This window comes from Drosophila navojoa, chromosome 4, assembly GCF_054131105.1.
Source record: "Drosophila navojoa isolate 15081-1374.11 chromosome 4, UAZ_NAV_1.0, whole genome shotgun sequence".
Classification (NCBI taxonomy): Eukaryota; Metazoa; Arthropoda; class Insecta; order Diptera; family Drosophilidae; genus Drosophila; species Drosophila navojoa.
The window spans coordinates 12,201,747-12,220,527 of record NC_142892.1 but is presented as its reverse complement, the minus strand read 5'-3'; the positions used below and the strand labels follow the sequence as shown (position 1 = coordinate 12,220,527).

Here is an 18,781-nt window from a genome sequence, read left to right as displayed (position 1 = left end):
AGTACTTTTGCTGAGCAGTGTGAAGCGCGATATTCATTTTTGTTTATGCTGCCATCAGCTGTTTGCGACAGTGCTGAAAACCGCGCATTGTTAGTTGTTGATGCAGCTATGGCACTTTCCAACACTGCTTCTTAATATGTGGGTGGACAACTAGTTGAAATTCTTGCACTGAATGGAAAAATATATAAAAACAATGGAAAAGCCGAATGGAATACACTACATTGAGCTCTCTAGCAATTTTATACGCTTCGACGCCGTCAGCCAGCTAACAAATGTATTCTTCGATGACTCAAACAAACAGGTAAGAGGAATAACATCAATGTGTTGTTGGGCGGACTGCAGCCTTGTTTTGTTTCAGATATTTGCCGTCCGATCGGGTGGTGCCACGGGTGTCGTTGTAAAAGGTCCTGTGGAGGATACTGTGATATCGTTTTGCATGAGCGATCGCGGGGGTGCGATACGCTCCATTAAGTTCTCACCAGACAATCAAATCCTGGCCGTGCAGCGCAAGGAAAACGCAGTAGAGTTCGTTTGCTTCCAGGGCGATCAACCGCTGCTCCAAGACATTATAACCCATCAAGTAAAAACGCTAATTTATGGCTTTGTGTGGGTGCACAATCGCGAGCTTGCGCTCATCTCGAACACAGGTGTCGAAATCTTTCAAGTTGTGCCAGAGAAGCGACAAGTTCGCTCCATCAAGGCGCTCAGCATCAGCATCAAATGGTTCGCTTGGTGTTGCGATGCCAATGTGGCCTTGCTGTGTACCACCGAAGGCAACACGCTCGTGCCTGTCCTCGTCAAACAGAAGGTCATCACCAAGCTGCCCAAAGTGGATTGTGAGTAACTCCAAATAGGCCACTTAGCTACAATGCACTCAATTTTCATTTTCTTTTAGTGGGGAATCCGGGTCGAGAGGTCCAAGAGAGTAAAGTAACGCTGGGTCGAGTCTATGGCGTACTGGCCGTGCTTATATTGCAATCCAACAGCACGACAGGCATGATGGAGGTGGAAGTGCACCTGTTGAATGGCCCTGGTCTGGCGCCTCGTAAATGCCATGTGCTGCGCCTCAGCTTGGTTGGACGCTTTGCCATTAACACAGTGGACAACCTGATAGTGGTACATCACCAGGCTACGGCGACGTCGCTGCTATTTGACATTGCACTCAGTGGCGAGGTGATCGACAATGTGACCTATCATGCGCCCATTACGACGGGACGCTCAATCAAACCATTTGCACTCAAGTTACCCTCGCTTTCTCCTGATGGCCAAATTCTACAATGCGAGCTTTGTATGTTGCTGAAACATAGGAATTATATATACTTTACTAACTCCTATTCCCGATTACAGATTCCACAAACTGGGTGCTCTTCCAGCCTAATATTGTCATTGATGCCAAGCTGGGCTGCATGTGGTACCTAAATCTGTCCATCGAGCCACTGTGCAATCTAATTTCCGATCGCATACGGCTCACCGAATTCCTGCTTCAGCGCAGCAGTGGGAAACAGATGCTGCTGAAGGTGGTGCAGCAACTGATGGGCGATCAGTATAAGGGCACGCTGCTGCCTGTGCTGGAGACCATCTTTGACAAGATCAATAAGATTTATGCGTAAGTGAGCAACTTTATAGTAATTCACAAACTAACGTATTATTCCACTTCAGCTCCTGGGTCCACATGGAGCTACAGAATCAGACAGCGCTACCTGCGAATGTGAAGAGCACAACCACTAAGAATACTACACCGCCCATTGTGCTCATCGAGCAATCGGATATGGTAGAAATATTTCAGCCCATTGCCGAGCGACCCTTTGCGGAAACTGTGCTCATGTTGTACCTGCAATCCCTCAACAAATACAATATATCCGCCCAGGAGGAGCTGAGCAAGATGATAATCAGCGAGTTGATACGTAATCGCAGTTTTGATACGCTGCGCCGATTGGTCAGCTACTCCATGCTGCTGGAGTCCAAGTCTGTGGCGTGCTTTTTGCTGGCTCACTCTGATGTCGACTCGGCTATATCCCAGATGGCCATCGATATGCTGGGCAAGATCCAGGCACACGAGGTACTCACTTCTGTTTACTCCAAATGAATCCTTGTCTAACGACTCGATATTGCAGATAATAATCGAGGTGATGCTGGGTCAGGGCAAGGTCATCGATGCGTTGCGTCTGGCCAAAAACTCGCTGGGCATTGACAAGGTGCCGGCGCGCAAGTTCCTCGAGGCGGCGTACAAAACTCAGGATGATTTGATCTTTCATAGCGTCTACAGATTCTTCCAGATGCGCAACTTGCGCAATTACGAAACTCTGGCGTTTCCTAAAGGTAACTGAGAGTGTTTATGATTTTTATATAATATTCATATTCATTTCAATTATAATTTCAACATTTATAGCCGAGCAATGCACGGAGTTCATACAGCATTATAATAATACCTTTCCTCCGGATAGCGCCAATAAATTGCAGACGAGCTGAGCCCATTGTTTACTAGGATTTGTTCAGTTTATTTTGTGATTTAGCTAATAATTGGGGTATTCACACTTGAGTCTACAAATAGCTTAAGCTTATTATAATAAACAAATGAACATATAACATGAATATAATTTATAGATAAATATAAATATCGTACATATATATATATTTTCGAATGTGCATAAATACAAACATGTGACATCTTTTATCAAGTTGCTATTTAACATTTCTATTCAAACGAATACGACGTACATATATCTAGACTGAATTGTTGACAAAGTATTTAGCATTTAAGAATTATCAATGCTAGGCTATACACAGATCATCTGGAGCAGTCGCACCATAATACTTGACGCTGCATTTACACTTACACAAACACGATTTGTAAGAGGTACGACAATTACATTCAATGGCAATATATAAATATGGAATATACATACATAAAAATATTAGGAATTTACATGCGTGCATTATTGCATTGTTATTATCCCTAGCAGAAGCGCCTGGGTGGTGCCTTAAGCTGCAGCGTGCCCAGTTCCATGGTGTTGGAGCTCTTTAGTAAATGCTGGCTGGGGCATGGCAGGCGCACAATGGACAACTGCTGCGCATCATCCGGCTCGAAGGGCAGCGGTTCGTCACAGCGTGGACATTTCTGCAACTCTGTTGTCTCGCTCCAACACCGTTCGTGGAACGCATGCCCACATGGACCCAGCACGAGAACCGGCGTCCGGTCATATAAACGCTGGCGGCAGATGAGGCAACGCATGCTGGTCACCCAGAGACCGCGACGTGCTAGATGCCGCTGCTCGGCGAACTCTGTGTGCAGATTCTCGCAGAGTTTATCGGCGGCAAGGCGCAGCGCCTCTGTCTCTTGTCGCGAGCTAATCAACATGCTCATCAACAGATCCTTGATGTCGCCAAAGCTGCTGGACACATTGTGTGTGTTCATGATGAGCTGGACCAAATTGTGCAGATCAATGTGCTGCGAGGCCTCGTGCAGCATAGACTTGGTGATCGACTGCAGCTCCTGCTGTGGCAGTATATACTGCAGCAGAGTGAACCAGCAGCGCTCCAGCTGCTTCTCAGGCAACGTCGGCGCAGAGCGTGCCAAGAGCTCTGCAATTTCCTTAGCTTCCTTCTCAGCTGCATTGACATCGGCGGCGCGCAACAGTTCCATGGACAGGTCAAAGGCTTTCGCGTAGCACTCTTGCTGCTCGTACAGGTAGATGACGGCTCGCTTCAGCTGATGTCGCTCCACAATGTCCACGGCTTTACTGAGGCGATATCCCGCGCTGTTGCGCAAAAACTCAAGCACTTCATCAGGCTGCTCCAAATTACAGTACAGCTCGAGTAGCAGCTCCATTTGCGTTGGCTGCAATTCGCAGTGCCTCTCATTGAGGCACTGCAGTAGGCGAAAGAGCAGGGGCTTCTTTCCACTAAGCAGTTCCACCAGTTCACTAATCTTGCCCGGATAGTGCAATGCAATGATGCGCGTCGTCTCCGTGGCATTAATCTCCAGTAGTTCTCCCAGATGCTCGCGCAGCTGTGCGTAGATCATGCGCTCGCTGTTGCTCACATGACGTTCCATGTAGGCGAACATCGTTTCATGCCGCGCCGGATTGTGTATGAGGCAATCGAGCATGTTGTCATAGCGCTGCAGCTTCTCCAGCAAATACTCTACCACATAGTAGCAGCGTGCTCTCTGTGCCAGTTCCAGCTGTTCCTCGTCGCTGCTAATGTCGGCAAGGCAATTGCTGGAGAGCAGCTCGTGCCAGGCGCTCTCTCGTTCCGAATGCTGGCGCGTACTCTCGTTGGCAATGCTCTCCTGTGCCAGGTAGCTGAGCACGCGCTCCAAAAGCTGCTTATCTCGCGGCAGACACTGCGTCGATATCTGCTGAGCAATAAAGTTCAGCAAGCAGCCGATCTCCGCCCACTGCAAAACGAGATCGAATTGAGACTTTATACGATTCTCAGCTCATTTACCTCACTCACCGTTGCGTTCTCGGGCGTCATAATTTCGAGTAGCAGATATATGATGCGCTTGCGATGGGAGTAGCCCAGCTCGTTGCTGAACTCGCGCTCCTGGAAAGCCAACGAGATGACATTTAGGGTTTCGCGAGTATCGAATTTGAGTAGGGCGCGCAGATATGGATAGGGCAGCTCATCGTCGGGGCTGGAACTCGAGTGCTGGGAGGTGAGGCAGCGCAATACATCGTGCTTGACCTGCTGCACCTGGTCCTCGGGTATGTCGCCGCTTGGAAAGCGCCGTCCGGCCAAGCAGCTGGATATGTAGACCAGCAGACAGTTGCCCAGATCCGTTTGATCCGGCCGCAGTGGCGGCAACAGCTCTGTCAACGCCGTGGTGTAATCATTCAAGGCGCAAGCATTCAGATAGAGTTGCGCTCGATATAGCTGATGCTTCTTGACTGCCTTCAGCACCTGGTTCAAGTCCAGGCACATCCAATCCAGCTTTAGGATCAGCTGCTCCAGCTTGGCTGGCGAGTGCTGCAGCCAGTAGTCCACAAGCGCCTGCGAGATGACCGGATTGACGCTGTGTATGGTCTCCTGCTCAATGTGCTCAGAGATGTGCTGCAAGAAGAGCTCCGTGTTGTTGTGCAGCCGTTCCCACAGCTGCGTCCACAACAGATCCAGTTCGCCAATGGTTATCAGGCAATTGACAATGGCGCCCAGGCAATAATCGGGCGCACGCGCTGAATTGGCTATGTACTCCTTGAACAGCATTATGATGCGCTCCTTGGCCTGAGCACGCTTTCGTGGACGCTCCGCAGAGGCGACATAGCCATCCAAGGCCAGCTGGCAGGCCTCCTGCCAGCGATGGTTCTTCACCTGAAAATGAAGAAATGAAATTAGTAAACTCTATATTTAAAAAGATTTTACATATATATTTACCAAATAACTAATGCGCTCCGACCAGGTTCGCACTCCAATGATATGCAGGGAGCGTGCGCCAAGCACGTAGAGCTGTGTGCCTCGCGAGACCACGGAGTTGTAGCAGGCATTGGTGCCGGCCAAGGCGAAGGCCGGTGAGACATTGCCGCCCGTGGCCAGACCCTTAAATTGCGCCGAGCCATAGACCAGACCAGCATTGGCCATATCCATGCACTCCAGCTCCCGACTAGAGCGAACATCCACCAAATGCAATATCTCCGAGGTGTCCAGCGATGCAACACACTTCGGACCCAGCCAGTGGGCGGAGAGGAGGCTGCTGTGCAGCTGGACATGACGCAGATACAGCAAAGTGATGCGTCCATTGGCCATAAAGAGCTGGTGAAAGAAGAGCTGATTGCCACGGCCAACGACAATGACGGGATCCACGGAGCGAGTGGTGTCTGCCGCTTGGATAAGCACCATATGCCACGCCAGCAGAGGCAAACAATCTGCTGGCCCTTGCAACGCATGGAACTTGATGACACGCAGTCGTGGACGCACCGTGACTATAAAGTATTTCGAGAGCGTAGCCAGAGCCACAATGCAGTACTGGTCCAGTTCATGGCGACCGTGGGCGTCCATGATGAGCGGCTCCACGGCACACACCTCGCCGCGAGCGCCAGAGAACAAACAGCGTGAGCTGCAGCCCCTGATGCCCAGCTTTCGAGTAAAGCTCAGCGACCACACAGAGCCGCCAGCATCGGCGCAGAGAGCCAGTGAGGAACGTGATGTCCACTTGACGTGTAGCACGCCACTGTTGGGCGTTATTACATCGAATAGCTCACGCAACACATCGCCCGTTTGGGTGTCCAGCATGGTGACCAAGCCACGAGCGAAACCCACCAGAAGGCGTGTGGAGTCCGCATTGAATGCCATGGTCGACACGGCACCTTGGCTATGCTTGTCTTGGTGAGCCCAGCGTAGCGTTTGGGTTACATCAAAGTTGAGTATGTGACCGTGCGAGGTTCCCACGGCTATGTAAGCTGCAACGGCACAGGCACTCGCCGCTCCAGCATTGACGCGTTCGGCGGCCGAGTTTAGTTGAGCGGAGATGCCATGGAGTAGGGTGTATCGCATTATAGAGCCGGAACTACTTCCGCCACGTCCATCGCCACGCACACCGCAATCCTCGCCTATCGAGGGCGTTGGCGTTGCCCTCGGCACCGGCATTCCAAGCTCGGACGCCACGTCGGAGTCTGCCTCGAATTCGCTGAGCACCGTTTCGAGAGTGGGCAGCACATCGGTGGGTGGTATGGCAAACTCGACATCGTCCAGCTAAATGTCAAGGGTCGTAATCAAATTGACATTTATGTATTTGTTTTCATTTTCTACTTACGCCTTCGAACTCTAAATCTAGCTGCAAACTGTCCGTGGAGCCGCGATCTGATTCGAGCAGCGATTGCAGCGAAGGCGCCTTCAACTGAGCCATGCCTACACACGGTTCTTTCTCGCTTTTTACTTTAAATTTGTAACAATCTAAAATTACAATCTTAATTTTTATCAATGAACGTCTGTACGCCCACCATCTTATCGATATTTACTGAGCTACCGATTACTTTCTGTTCAGTCGATGGATATATCGCCGGTAGCTGCATATCGATAGGTGTTCATTTCGCAACTCTGGCAGTGATGGTTCGCAGTCAGCTGTGAACTAGTTCAGCGTCGCAGGTCTTTTTTTTGCTTTCATCTCTCTCTTTCATCAGTTCCATTTTAACCTTTATCGTGGCCAGTCGCATCCGCAATCGCGCTCGGGGATCCCGTGATTGAACATTAAAATTAATTAAATGCATAACTTACAATAGAAATGTGCGTGAAGCAACAATAATAATTGACGCCCGCGGGCAATACGAAATTGAGAATTGCGTAAATGGCTAGCCAGAACATGAAGCAACAAAGCGCGTTGGAAGCGGCCGTGGAAACTTCGATTTTTGCATGAGTCCGCAGCACAGGCAAAAACAAAACCAAAAAAATATATAATAATAAATATAAACGCAACGAAAACAAAGACGCTGCCAAATTAAATTGCAGAGCCTATTGAACTAATCGGACTTGATAAATATAATTGCTAATGGGAGTATATATAAATTTGTTGATTTCGCTGCGCGTGTGCGTTTGTTTGTAATTCGGTTGTCTGCTTTGTTGCTGCTGTTTGTTTGTGTTTTTGCACTACTCTCTCCAATGTACGCGCGTCAGTCGTTTATTGTGAATGTGTATGCGTGCAGTGACGTAAACAAATGCAAATAAAAAGGCACAATTGCAAGCGAAAATTTGAAAAATGCCAACAATAACAAGCACATCAACAACAACAACAAAACAGCCGCATGCCGATGCCGTTTCACGTGCCAAATATACATAGTAGCAACAACAAGAACGCCAGCAACGGCATCAACAAAACGATAACTTTTTTGTGCCGTGTGTTTTGTGCAGCTCATTCGCTGCAAGGCCAGCTGAGCGCAACACGTTTGTGTTTGATTCTGATGCATGCGTAGGCGAGCAGAGCAGAGCAGAGCAGCAGCAGCAGCAGCGCAGCAGCAACAGCATGTGCGAGTGTGTGCGCGTGCATTGATTGAAACATAGATGCGACAGGTAAGCCCACAACTCAAATTATGTTCATACACTTTAGCACGCAAATACAAAAAAATAACTGTGTGCTATGCGTGCGTGAGTGTGTGTGTGTGTGTGTACGATGTTACTTTTATGTTGCGCCGACCGAGTGTCAAAATTTACATAGTTAATTACAGTTAACTAGCGAGCGGAAGAGACTTCCACATAAATAGAAACTTATCAATTAGTAAGAGCCAAGAGCGGCGCCTTTGCAGGTAATTTTCGAAATGTATACGGACACACACACACTTACACAAAAGTGCAGACGCTCGCTCTTGCAGTGTCGTTTTACGTTTGTCAAGATAAGCAACCACAACAACAACAATAACAAAGGCAACATCAAAAGCAAAGCACGTTAATGACATTTCTGGAGCATTTTTACACACACACTCACACACACGCGTTGCCCACTCCCCAGTAACCCCTTTTTATCTTCCTTTTTAATATGTCGTATACGCTAGTTTTTCCACATTTTTGTACCCTATCTAAGCGTGGCATATGATCGATTGTTGAATTGATTTGTAACGGTACTTGATTTTGGCATTGTAATTTATGAAATTATATGGAAATTTAATATTAGCGTGTAAAGGTATTCGAATTAATGATCGTAACAGATCAACATTATTTCAATTTTAATCCTTTTAGTGGTAATTTAATTCGATTTAAATATCTAGGAATTATTCTTAAGATCATTTCCATATGTTTATTCAATAATTTATTTTATTTCAATTTCAAACAATTCCATATTTGTTAATTTTGTAATGTGTGATGATCATATGGCCTATTGTAGTTTATCTATGATACCATATACATATACTTCATTCATATTAGTTCCTGATCTCTTTGATAAAAGGCATTTAGTATTCGTTGCATTTCTCTTGCTTTGGTTCTTTGGCTTTTTGTGTTGATCATTGTGCTTTCGCTTTGTGCTCCTTTAGCCATGGCTTTGCTTTTCATCTGTCTTTCATGGCCACTAAATTTATTGGTCAACATTTTATCTTTTTGGTGTTCAGGCACCCACGCGGCGACTGCGACGCCAACTGCGACGTTAACTTTGGCAACGGCAACTCCTTCAACTTGCTTGTTGGGGCCTCGCTCGGCGTTCGTGTGTGTTGCACGCCCACATGGAAATTTAACGCCTGAATGCGCCGTCGACCGGTTCAGATTCTAGATAGTAGATTTTAGATTCATGATGCCGATTTTGATATTTCCCCAAAACGTGGTCGGCAGCCACATAAATATTTTGGAGAAGGGACCATAAAAGTGAATGAACAACAAATACACAAATATACAAAATTTTCCGACATGAATTATGAGCATATGCCGTTAGTTTTTAGTATCAAAAACTTTTCTATATCTCTTTTCATTTCGTCTGTCTGTCTGGGGAAAATATCTTAATTTCAATAAACTTGGCTGCGTCCCCATTCTATAAATTTTACACAAACACACATTCTCATAGGTTAATGTTTTGTTTATCTTTAGATGATTTGTTTATGCATGATGATAGGGTGGCGGAGCGGGAGAGAGGGCGCTGATGGTGGTTCCTGATGTGTTTCTGATTCAGCGATTGCAGTCGAACAAATTTTTGCAATTGTTGGCGCTTATAATTCAGGCCTTAACCCATTGTTGGCCACATGATAAACGACGGCTTGTTAATAAATCAAAGGCAATCGTGCATTGTATGTTTGTGTCCTGTGTGGATATCCTGTGTGCCGCTGCTTCAGCTTCAGCTGCTGTTGCTGCTCCAGCTCCTGCTCCTGCTGCTGCGCCTGCTCCTGCTCGAGCGAAAAGAGTGCTCGTTACAATGTCAGAAAGTTTTTGTTTTGCAACTTCTACATGCCGCTTGGTCCTTGGAGCATGCAACATGATTGGCTATTGCACTCAGCACAGGATACTCGTATTTCATACGCCTTGTAGATTTATGAAGTGCCCAGGCGAGCCGCTTGACTACGTGGGCGTGTGTCCCGCTCTCACTCTCTCCTACTCTCTCTATCTATCTCTCCCTTTCTTTCTCTCTATCGCTCTCTCGCTCTTTGCCTGCTTGTGTGCTTAACGTGCTGCAAGCTTGTGCTTAGGGTTAGCATACATACTTCCTGTGCGTCCTGTGCATCCTGTGCCACAGGCTGCCATTGGCATTCTAATGATTTTTTATTGTTGTCGCTTAAGTGGCCCATTGTACAGCTGGCAACATATTGTTCTGACAGCGCCCACTTGATATCCAAACCCCATTCAGGTTGAGGCGCCACAGATGCTGCCAGAGCTTCTGTCGCTTGGCCAAAATAGACTTTCGTTTTGCTTCCTCTCTAGAGCAAATTGGCGATATGATAACATTTCTAATTATATACACTGATTAAAACAAACGAAATTTTAACAGCAGACCATTAAAAAAAAAAAAAAACATTTTTTGCACAGTTTTTTCATACATTAATTTGAACACAACAAAGTTGGGAGTTTTTTTTTTATAAGTTCTGATGATATAGATCTATAGAAATAAAGCTGTGTATAAAGTTGATTGTACTAGAAATGCGTAGAATTTATATTAGCTAACGCTAATGATAAAAATAATAATATAAATACTTTTTTATATTATAAAGTTTATTATATATATTATATAGTATATTATATTATTTATATTATATATAGTATAATATTTATATTATATATTATATAGTATATTATATAGTATTTATAATACTATTATACTATATTATGTTTTTTTTATTGTATTTTTTTTTTTTTATAATTGTATTATAGTATATGCAAAACTAAAATAAAATTTGAAAGAAATTCCTTAAATGCTTATTTATAATATACTTTTTGATCTTTTTAATGAAAACATACACCATATATTTTCTATGATTCCTATATATAAATATAAATATTATAATTCAAAAATTTCAAAGAGCAATCTTTAATTTCCTTGAATTGTTTTCTATATGCAAAGTTTTAGCATTTGTTTACTTATTAAACTCGAACAATTTGAGCGTAAACTTTATTGCTTTAAGCTAATTTCATTATTACTTATTTTCTGTTCAGCTTCAGTTAGATGTAGGTAGCTCTTTCTAAACAGGTTTTGCATATAAATCTTCGGGCTTTATCAACTTTTGACAGTCACGATCGTTGAGTTGCTATATTTTTATGGGATTCTAATTATACTAGAGCTTTGTTTTTAAATTATTTTTCTCTTTTTTTTTTCGTAATGAAATAAACGTAAAATAATATTCTTTAATTGGAAATTCTATTAAATGCGGAGGCATGCGCTGCGTAGTACTGAATTCTCGTACATTTGAAGAGCTGCAGTCAAGAGGCTATTTCCAGCTGCCTGAGTACAATTCAAAAGTAAATTATCAACTGGAAATTGATTGCGATCTTTGGACTTCACATAATGATCTTTAATATGGCTGGCTTTTGTTTCCTTTGTCTGCTGCGCTGCGGCTGCCCGGCTGCTCCCGGCTTGTGCTCTAAGAAATCTTCTTTGCTGCGGCTTATGTTGCACAGTAGCTGAAATTGTCTGACGCTGCTGCCGCTGCCGCTGCTGCGGCCTTTATGCCTCATCATAGTAGAAAATGCATTCGGCTTAGTCACTATTCGCCCGCCCCGACAATCCAGCTAGAGAGGAAGCGGTTGGCGGGGGCATTTAAACTGGTTCGCTGTCTTCTTCTTAATGCGAACACAAAATGATGCGATGCCTGCCTGAAGTAGCTGAGAGCTGAGAGCCGAGAGCCGAGCGCCGAGCGCTGTTTCAGTTTGTGCCCTCTGCGCTGTTTATTATGATCTGCTGGCGAGACAAAAGGCAAAATGCCAAATAAGCCGTATGAAAAGCAGCGCCAGGACATGAACCTGCCACAGGCTGCGAAACTGAGAGGCTGCTGTGGGTGGGTTTGCTGTTGTTGGGGTTGACTGAGTGCCTCTGCAGTCTAATTCAGAGCGCGCTAAAGCAAAGCGATTAACTGGATTTACGTACGCCCCCTCGAGCTTAATGCTGCTGCTGCTGCTGCCGCTGCTGCAACAAAACCCAAGTTTGCTCTTATATTCTTATATAGAAAGTTTTTTCATTTTGCAACAAGCTTTAGCAGGAATTATGAGCACAGCAGCTACAATATAATATATATCTATGAGTGTTGATATATATATACTAACTATATATGTATAAGTATACCTATATATATGTATGTATGATGTGCTGTAAATATGTTTGTTTTGTGTACCTTCATCGATTCAAATAGCGAAAAGCTTTATGCTCTTCGACCAGCTAATTAGCAGAGCCACACATTTTGTGTTCGGAGCTGTGGTTGCGCGGTACACGCTGGTCTGATGGTGGTGGTGGTGGTGGTGTTCGATGGGGTATGCTGCTAATGACTGTGCTAATAATTGCTTTGTTGTGGCCGTGTGCTGCCGCTCTGCTGCTGCTTCTCCTGCTACTCCTGCTGCTGCTGCTGCTGCTGTCGTCCCAGCTGTCATGGGCTGCGCTCAGATCTGATCCGAGTGACAGAGAGCCGTCAAAAAAGAAGCGAACCGCAGCCAGGCAGGCGTTAATGGAAAATTGCGCACTAAAATAATTATTTTGCAGTTAAACAAGTGCTAACAGAGATTTTATAGAAGAAGACTGTGGAAAATGGGAAGTCGGGGTAGAGTGCTTTATATTGAGACATTATAAGAATGGAGGCTGGAAAGTAGATTGACATAGCTTGACATAAAACTTGGTGGCTCGATATAAATTAAAACTTTAGAATAGAATAGCTATCAACAGTGAACTAGCTCATAAAGCTGATCCAAATTGAATTGAAGTAACTCCAAAACTTAACATTCATATTTAAGGAATACTACTATTTTCATTAACTACTATTTTCACTACTATTTTCTTTTTAAGTATTTGAAAATTGATGTTCAATTCGTTCATGGAACTCGGCTGGTTCCATTGCAAACTAGTTCCCGTTCTCAGTCAATTCATTTCCCCCATTTTTTTTGTCTCTGCTGCCACTCATATTTTAGGTATTACAAATCGTAATCGGTTCACAGAAATTACGCTGGTTCACGAACTGGTTCGTGCTGTACAGTAAATTGCCGCAGTTTACGAGATTTTTGTTTTCAGCATTTTTGCGTGTTTTGCTGTTTGCTGTTTGCGTTTGCTTTGTTTATTTATTTGTTGCTGTTGTTGTTGTTGCTGGTGCTACTATTATGAGCTTTTATGTTTAGCTCGTAATCTTCATTCTCAATTACTGCCACACTTGGAATACGAGCTACCCGATTCACGCTGCCATCCGCTCGTCCCGCTCGCTCCCCTGTTCGCCTCCGTGCAGTTTGAGTTACATTTAAAGTCTTTTAGCAGCGTTTTTTTGACGATTTTGCCAGCTGCCGTTGCCGCTGCCGCTGCTGCTGCTGCAATTGTTCTGCTTCTTCTTCATTCTTGTTGTTGGTATTTTTATTTCCGCTGATGCTGTTGTTGCTGCTGCTTCTACACATACCGCAGCTGGCCACAGGATGCGCCAGTTTGGCCGTTTTTCGCACACATTTCTCACTCGGATTTTTACGCGCTGCTCTGCGGCCGGCTTCCGCTCGTTGCCAGCCCACCGCCTGCCCCGTGTGGCCCTTGTGTCTTTTCATCTAGTTTTCCTTTGGTCGCCGCGCTAAGACCCCCCTGTTGTTGCTCTTAAGGCATGTGCATGCCTTTGTCTAACTGCTGTGGTTGTTTTTATTTATTTTTTAATATTTTTTTCTTCTTGTTTTTTTTTTTTTTGTATATAAAATTTGTACACTGCGCTTAAGCAACAAAACGGAATGGCATAAAAATAAAATAAATGTTCACAGCTAAGCCGTCGCATTGTTTATGTGTGTGCGTGTGTGGGGCGTGGCTAAAGTTTTGCCTCAGCTGCCGCTGCCTTTGCTATCGTGCTTTTTGCATAAATATGTGTGTACATACACATACATATTCTTTATTCTTATTTATATTTTTTTACAATTTTGTGTGTGTATATTCTTTTTTATTTTTTTATTATTTATGTTATATGCTGTGTGCGGAGACGCCACGCATGGGGGCAGCTGATTGCTTTGTTCCGGCGCTTAAGCGCCCCAAATACCCTACATCAGCATTAAGAGCAGCAGCTCTCACACTCTCCCTACCCTTGGTTATTATGTTTATGAATTTTTGTGGTGCTGCTGGTGGTGCTGCTGCTGTTGTAGCTTGTGCAATTTTATTTATGCATTTATTTATTTATGTTCTCTGCATGCGGCTTGGCTATAAATTAGCGCACAGTTTTGGCGGCACTGCAGCGCTTGCCAAACTGTGGGCAAAAATCAATTAACAAAATGACCAGAAAAAGCGCTGACAAAACTTTTGTTTGTTGCGCATTTAATTACAACATTTTTCAGTGCTGTAAAACGCATTACGAATGTGAAGAGGGCGGCGAGCGGCGGGCGGCAGTTGTTGGGAAATCAAATTGCAAATTGCAAACGCTCGGGCTTCTTGTTGTTGTGGTGGCTCGCTCGAATTGCACCTGGCCCACTGCAAAAGCCAATGCACCCAATACGCAAAAAGTGTGCCAAGAGTGCGACGAGCGAGCGGGAGAGGGAGAGGGATACAGAGGAGGCAGTGGGCAGTGGGCAATGGGCTTGTCACAGTCCGCTGACATTTCACGCATTTAGTTGTCGTTTGTGTCCGCATCCGGATTTTTGCCTTTAACGCAAGCCAAATGAACGAACGAATGTTTCGTTTGCAACGCCATGAAGGATAAAGTGTGCGTGACGTGCAGTCAACTGCACCCCCCCCCACTTCCAACTGCCCCGCTCCGAGTTGGCCATCCGTTTGCCAAAGCATTTTACTGTTCATTTATGTGTCGCCATTTTAGTTGTTGCAAACTTTGCGTTAAGCTGTCGCCCATTCGAATGGCTGGGCAGGGCAGGGGAGGTGAGTGTCCTGTCGCCGGCTCTATGCACACCATAAAGTCAATTTGTAAAACGCTGCACCGGCCGGGTTGGCCATCAATGGACTGGAAAGCTGCCGGCGCCAGCGACGGGATATGCGCAAAAAACGATATCGCATTATCAGCTGGACGCTCGCAACATTCCGGATATCGTTAGGAAATGAAGCCAACAGACTGCAATGATGGATGACTGTGTGCATGCAGAGCGCATAGAGCTAGATAGATGCTTTTTAATTGCATATCTATTTGATAGATGTCAAAAAACCACGCGCTGAATATGCAGAAAGAATCTCGCTGCTTATGGCCAGAGAGCTTTGCCTCAATTTTTTTTCAATGCGTACAATTTGCTTATTTTCCAATACATTTTGCCAAATATCTAAAAAAAAAAAAGAAAATATATCAACGCTTTTTTATGATTTCCGCGCCATATCTCATCTATTTATTGGCCGTCTCTTTGCTGCTGATTTATTCGCCAACATTATTCACAGTTATTTATGGCTCTTCTATCAGATTTGGCTGTCGCACCTTATTTTTTGTTGTTAATTGCAATCATATTTGAAATGTCAAGGAGATCCCAATCGTTCAACATGTGTGCGCAATTCCCCCAAGGACTCTTTGTCTGTTTGAGCGTGTCAGCCACGCCTACAGCTTCCGCCATTATCAGTTACATGCAGGGCTCACTCCCGAAAAGCCCAATTGGTTTCGTGCCCTTTTTAAAACGCAATTTAAGTGTAATAGAGTTGCCCACACACACACACACACACATACGCCAGAGAGCGTGTATTGTTATGTAAATGAGAACAGCACAAAACCGATGCCAATCATTGGAAACACACACACACACATACGCACACCAAAAATGTACACAACAATAAAAAGCGATTTAACACACAAACCGTTTGAACTGGAGCCTGCAATGCGACAGGCGGAGCGCAGGCGAAAGGCCGCATAGGATATGGGCAACCGCCTGGAACAGGACGAGGCTCTTTCCATGTCCATGTCCATGTCCACTCACTGCACGGGCCAAAATTTGTGCGCCGAGCAGGCTGCAGCTGATAGATTGTAATCCGGCTGCTGCTCTTTGACTGCTTTCAATTGGCTCACACACACACACACAGAGAGGGATAGAAAGAGAGAGAGAGAGGAACGCACGTAGGGCAGCATCCTGTTGCCTGTCTAGGGAACGAATGTGCCCATTTCAGGGAGAGAGAGAGGCAGAGGGCTGGAGAATTGGCCGATTGGCTGTGTGCGTGTTAATTTAGTTTTGTTGTCAACGGGCAGGCTGCCAAAACAATTGAAACAATAACGAGACAAGTGAGGGCCGAGCAGGACACGGTCGACTAGGCCAGGCCAGGATGAGATTACAGGCGTCTAACGGCATTAATTTGCTATCAAGAGCAGCAGCAGCAGCAGCAGCTGCAGCACCAACAACAACAACAACAACAACAACAATATGAACATTTAACATGCTTGTAAAACCACAAAATGTGTTGTGGTGTTTAGCGTTTGATTAATTGCCAGACGCAACCAAACCCCATGGCTGGCTTGCCTTCCCTCGGGTCCTAAAATGATTATGGCTGGCAATGGATGCCTTTATATATTTTTCTGCTTTATGTTTTTTGGGCAAGTCTGGCAACGCCGCCTTTGACTTGTGCCAAGGACCTGTGCGGCCCGTAGGGCGTCGGCTATTTCGTTAACAATAAATAACGCTTGAGACAGCGCCAAGAGCTTTTGTTTTGCCCAGGCAAACTCTCGAGTGGCTGAAGGCGGCGTCGGCTGTTGGCTTTGATCTGGCGCATGGTACGTGCGAAAACGGTTAGCCGAGTGCGAGGCAAAGTCAGGCGAGTCAAGCCCGGCCAGCACGAGTCTAACAGATTGATGGCCCTGGTGGCGTCCTGCCACTCGCGTCCTGCTGCCAGCGCCATCCTGTTTGCCTTTCATAATGAATGCGGCTTGCTGCCAAAGCAAAGGCGGCACAAACAAGCCACGTCTAAAGCAGCAGCAGCAGGAGCAGCAGGAGCAGCAGCAGCAGCAGCAGTCCGACCAAGCAGACTAGCAAAACAGGATGCACACACACACACACACACACATACATACTCAGATGTCTAGCTTGCTACATATCCACTTTATTATGTTGGCAACCCCCAGCAAAGTCAATATCTTCTAACCCTCCCCCCCCCATTCAAGTTATTGATCAAATATCGCATGTCACTCCATGCTATAGACTGTGTAGCGTGTACTGTGTGTGCGGCATGTGGAAAGGGGCATGCGGCATGGGTCATGCTCCAACCATAAAAGCCAACTAAAAATGCCATTTAAATTGCCATTATGTACTATTTACTGTCCTGTGGTCCACGTCCTTGTCGCTCTCAACTGACATTTCAGCTGTCATTCTATTTGGCATTGCTTTGTTTAGCCCGTCGCTGTAACTCATCATCATCAGCAGCAACGCCATCGCCATCATCATCATCATCATCATTATCCACATCATTCTTATCACAGCTAAAATTACACAGCTCCCAGCCAGACCTTCTCGCATCGAGATGACATTAAAAACAGACCTTCAAAAATAAATTGGCGTAAATAATACAGACAAACAAAAAAATAGGAAGAAGAAGAGGAACGTGGCACAAATTTATTTTAGCACTCAATGAGAGAAATGAAATTTTGTTGCTCCACTGTGAGTGCAAAGGTTGACGCAATAATGAATCAACTGAAACATAAAACCAAATAGAAAGAACGCACAATTGGCACAGTGGTTGAGAAATAATCATAGCGTTGATTGATGTGCACTAATTAAATGAAATATTTGATGGCAAGCTAAGCTCTAAAAGTGAGAGAGTGTGAGAGAGAGAGAGAGAGAGAGATAGAGTGAGAGAGTGAGAGAGAGAGAGAGTGAGAGAGAGAAAATGTTGGTTAATTAAATATGAGCTAAACTTAGACTTATTTATAGACATATGAGTTATTTATAGATAGAGAGAGATAGAGACAGAGAGATAGAGTGAGAGAGAGAGAGAGAGAGAGAGAATTAAATATGAGCTAACCTTAGACTTATTTATAGACATATGCTTAAAAGCTCTAAAATATGGCCGTCAGGCTTTAATGAAGGAGAAAACTGATGCAATTTAATTAGCTATTTGTTTATCAAGTATTATTAATTATAATTAATTTTCCATAAGCCTTAATTAAAGTTGTCATTGAAATAAATATAAAACAAATATCCATAGACCATATGAAATAAATATAAATATATGTATGTATATCCTCTAGTCATCAAACCCCAATTATTTTTTGGCAACTTTTGCAATAAAAACAAAACGAATAAAACAACGTGAGCGCTTCGAACCACTGTGCATTGGCGCGTCCCACGTGCCGCCTAAAAATGCATTAAAAAGTTTTATTGTCGTTTTTGTCTGGCCAAGCGTGCGTCGGCCATATTTGTTTGGCTTCCGTTTCCGTTTGCCGCCGATGTGGCTTCACTCTCGCCGGAAGTGGGCGCATTACAAAGAGCAACGGCTCCACTTCCCAACTACCACTGCCAATGCCCACACCACCACTCTAGCCACCCAGAGCACTCGGCAGCGAAACGATAGTATTAACGTCATTATCCCCCCAAGAGGCGCCCGCCTAGAGAGCAAACTGTGTGCGCTTCATTCGCATCTGGTGGCAAGGTGCGAAGGAACAACACGTTGCCGCAATGACCCTCATTAACTTAATGGTCAGCCAAGTTTGTGCTGGACGCCATTTTGTTGTTGTCCCGCCGCTTGCTGCGCGCCTTTGTCAACTGCTAAAAATTGCATTAAGCAGCATTAATTGTGCACATTAAAATTGCTTTAATGGCT

At 44.9% G+C, this 18,781-nt stretch overlaps 3 protein-coding genes across 3 annotated transcripts in view; 2 read left to right on the top strand and 1 right to left on the bottom strand.

Moving 5' to 3' along the window:
• Nucleotides 1-140: 140 nt before the first annotated feature.
• Nucleotides 141-2,630, top strand: Bulli (regulator of MON1-CCZ1 complex protein bulli). Its single transcript, XM_018101558.3, has 7 exons — nucleotides 141-301; nucleotides 359-836; nucleotides 896-1,288; nucleotides 1,348-1,606; nucleotides 1,660-2,059; nucleotides 2,115-2,319; nucleotides 2,390-2,630. The coding sequence occupies exons 1-7, from the start codon at nucleotides 173-175 to the stop codon at nucleotides 2,467-2,469; spliced, it is 1,944 nt and encodes a 647-aa protein (XP_017957047.1). The 5' UTR covers nucleotides 141-172; the 3' UTR covers nucleotides 2,470-2,630.
• Nucleotides 2,631-2,866: 236 nt separating this feature from the next.
• Nucleotides 2,867-6,964, bottom strand: Vps8 (vacuolar protein sorting 8). The gene is made up of 4 exons (XM_018101556.3): nucleotides 6,752-6,964; nucleotides 5,377-6,690; nucleotides 4,459-5,313; nucleotides 2,867-4,399 (listed from the first exon to the last, which is right to left on the bottom strand). Exons 1-4 carry the CDS (start codon nucleotides 6,842-6,844, stop codon nucleotides 2,957-2,959), a joined length of 3,705 nt encoding a protein of 1,234 aa, XP_017957045.1. The 5' UTR covers nucleotides 6,845-6,964; the 3' UTR covers nucleotides 2,867-2,956.
• Nucleotides 6,965-7,107: 143 nt separating this feature from the next.
• sfl (N-deacetylase and N-sulfotransferase sfl) overlaps nucleotides 7,108-18,781 on the top strand; it is a 55,221-nt gene continuing 43,547 nt past the window's right edge. The window contains exon 1 of the mRNA XM_030383919.2: nucleotides 7,108-8,001. The gene's annotated coding sequence lies outside the window, so the exon portion shown is untranslated. The remainder of the gene's footprint in view (nucleotides 8,002-18,781) is intronic.

Excerpts from the sequence above, each read along its gene's own strand:
- Vps8 (XM_018101556.3), bottom strand. The coding sequence starts at position 6,844 with ATGGCTCAGTTGAAGGCGCCTTCGCTGCAATCGCTGCTCGAATCAGAT. Across the intron at positions 5,314-5,376 it reads CGGAGCGCATTAGTTATTTG|GTGAAGAACCATCGCTGGCA; the intron begins GTAAATATATAT and ends CTTCATTTTCAG. Across the intron at positions 4,400-4,458 it reads TGACGCCCGAGAACGCAACG|TGGGCGGAGATCGGCTGCTT; the intron begins GTGAGTGAGGTA and ends CTCGTTTTGCAG.
- Bulli (XM_018101558.3), top strand. The coding sequence starts at position 173 with ATGGAAAAATATATAAAAACAATGGAAAAGCCGAATGGAATACACTAC. Across the intron at positions 302-358 it reads TCGATGACTCAAACAAACAG|ATATTTGCCGTCCGATCGGG; the intron begins GTAAGAGGAATA and ends GTTTTGTTTCAG. Across the intron at positions 2,060-2,114 it reads GCAAGATCCAGGCACACGAG|ATAATAATCGAGGTGATGCT; the intron begins GTACTCACTTCT and ends TCGATATTGCAG.